Source organism: Caenorhabditis briggsae (genome assembly GCF_000004555.2).
Source record: "Caenorhabditis briggsae AF16 supercontig from assembly CB4, cb25.NA_011, whole genome shotgun sequence".
Taxonomy (NCBI): domain Eukaryota; kingdom Metazoa; phylum Nematoda; class Chromadorea; order Rhabditida; family Rhabditidae; genus Caenorhabditis; species Caenorhabditis briggsae.
Genome location: NW_025543195.1, coordinates 2,882 through 5,622, shown reverse-complemented (window position 1 = coordinate 5,622; position 2,741 = coordinate 2,882). Strand labels below are relative to the sequence as shown.

At 36.3% G+C, this 2,741-nt stretch overlaps 1 protein-coding gene across 1 annotated transcript; it reads right to left on the bottom strand.

Annotated features, from left to right (window-relative positions):
- Positions 1-622: 622 nt before the first annotated feature.
- On the bottom strand, positions 623-2,267 carry CBG23628 (the record flags this gene model as incomplete). Its single annotated transcript, XM_045240844.1, has 2 exons — positions 623-710; positions 2,080-2,267. The coding sequence occupies 2 exons, from the start codon at positions 2,265-2,267 to the stop codon at positions 623-625; spliced, it is 276 nt and encodes a 91-aa protein (XP_045091123.1).
- Between the last annotated feature and the right edge of the window lie 474 nt (positions 2,268-2,741).

The following is a 2,741-nucleotide window of genomic DNA, read 5'->3' as shown; positions in this document are numbered from 1 at the left end:
GATGAAAAAAATTCGTTACGTGATTTTATTTTTCGTTCGGAGATTTTTTTTTTGTTCTTCTAGAAGAGTGCCAAAATTTCTATATAGAGAGGTGAAGTTGTGAAAATTATCCGAGATTTTCTGTTTCAAACCTCAATATGTGCTCCCAGCTTCAAATATTTTTTCTTTGCCGTTAACTTTTCTTGAGAAATTTTTAAACTGAAAAACACAAGGTTACCTACTGTAAGACCATGTGTACTTCTACTAATCCTACATTTAACTACCTCCAGATTGTCACAAATCTTGAAAAATCTCTAATCCTGCCAATTATTTTTGTTCACTTGCTAATTTTCCTTTTTCACACAGCTCCCTCTTCTAGTTCGGCGCCATCTCATAAAAGTGTCTCAAAAATATTTTGCGTTTCCAAGGATACGCAAAATGGAAAATGAAGGAGAAGAAGTATTTTGTAGTAGGAATCGGTAGGAGAAATTCGAAAAATCGGAAAAAGCTCTTGCGCCATACTTTTGAAAAATGCATCATAGAAATAGAGACGATGAAGCAAGAAAAGTTTGTTACAATAATAAACAAGGATAACATTAAATTTTTTATGGAGAAACAGAAACAGAAAGAAAGAAAGAATAAACTAAATCATTTTTTGGCCTTTTCGGTTTGGGTAGGCATCAGGCTTGTTCGGAAAAACAAATTCGGAAAATCGTGTTCTCGACTTTTTTCTCGACTTTTTTTTTCGGAAAATCGAGTTCTCGAATTTTTTCTCGACTTTTTTTCCGGAAAATCGAGTTCTCGAATTTTTTCTCGACTTTTTTTTTCGGAAAATCGAGTTCTCGAATTTTTTCTCGACTTTTTTTTTCGGAAAATCGAGTTCTCGAATTTTCTCGAATTTCAATTAGTCAAAAATTACCAGTTTATTTGACAAAAACAACAAAAAGCACAAAAATGAAATGGAAAACAATAGATGAACAAGCACAAGTAACAAAAAGTAACAAAAGTGCGGCGGCTATCAGTTGCATAACAGCTCGTTCGATAGATGCGGTTTTCTGACCATCGGGAGTGAAATCGGAGAACATTTCAGGGATGCTTTTCTGCTGAAGTGCTGGCTTCTTCACTGGCGGACCGTCGTCTTCTACATCACTGGTGTCTTCACCAGATACCTATAAGCAACAATTTCTAGAGAATTTTCGTGAAACAGGCTTACCTTCTTCCATTCTGCTGGGTGTTTCTTCTTAAAATGATAGCGATACAAATTTGTGCCGGAGTCTTTTTGCTCGTTGAAGAATCGGTTGCAAATATTACACTTTTTCCTTCCATCCGCCAGATTTGTCAATACCGCTGAGTATTTTCCCATGTTTAGTCTGAAAATTTCGTTAAATTCAGACAAAGTTACTCACTGCAAAACCAACAATTTTAAGAAAAACTTTTGATGACCTAAAGTCTGAAAAAAACCAAGTGTTTTCAGTGAGAGAAGGTAAAAAATCACTGAACAATAAAAGAAGTCTATTAAGAACAGTATAAACCGAAAAAAATGTTGAAGAAGTAATGAAAACCCTGATTAAAGTATGTTTTCATTCAAAAAAAATTAATTTTAAAAAAATTCACCTTAAATCGACCCCGTAAATCGACACCGATTGCGGGTCTTGCCGCGCTTGGGTTACTGTTGCACCAGTTTCAACTATACAAAGTAGAGATTTCCTCTTCACTTTGAACTCAGCATGATTATTTCGAGAAAAAATTTTCCGAACATTTTTCGGAAAATTTTCCGAAAAAAAAATTCGGAAAATTTTCCGACGGAAAAATTTTTCGAAAAAATCGGAAAATCGGAAAAATCGAGAACTCGATTTTCCGTTTCCGACCAAGCCTGGTAGGCATTTCTATCATAGATTCTGTACAAAACTCTGAGTCATCAATGTCGAGGCCTCTCATGTAGTGAACAGTGTGGTGACCCCTGGCTCGATAAGCTCCCCGGATACGGCGAGAAGCATTTTTTACACGTGGACGGAGACATACAATGCGGCAGTAGCGAGAAAACAAGATCACGGCGCTGAAATCAAGATTTTGGTGATTACATTGGTATGATAGATATACCTAAGGACAAGAAATGCCAGAAAAACAAAAACGAGGTGATTATGAGACACGTCTTGTTTCATTCCGTCAGGAGGTGTCCTGCTCTCCCAGATTCTTCCATAAGCATCGGACCTTTCCAGAAATTCACCAGAAACTGCAGCCGGGAGGGAAAGATTGAATAGAATGAAGAGAAAGAATGGTCTCCGCATTGTTCTGAAATGAGAATAGGGATTTTAGTCAGTTCAAAACATCTTAAAAGGGACAACAACATTTCTAAAGCTTCACACAACAGAAACATAACAAACGAACATTTTCTTATATCTCGAAGTTGATTAAATTAAGTTGACAACTTGAAAAGTTCGCGAGAGGGAGAAAGAGGGGAGAGCACGAGTTAAACTCAAAAATAGAGATATATCTGATGCCAGGCTCATTAGAAAGAAAGAAGGGTAGCAGGCAGTGTTACCATGGTAACAACATGTTAGAAGATAGCCTTCAGAGAGTAGATGAACTAGAAAATTCGAATCACATCACTCACCGATTTGTTGTCTAGAAAAGTTTATCATTACCGCTTGTTACTCAGTAATCCTCATGCTTTTGAAAAAAAAACTAAAGCTAGCAATTTGTGAAATCCTGTAGGAGTATATTAATTGATAGTTAGGTCAAACAACCAAACCAAAACAATG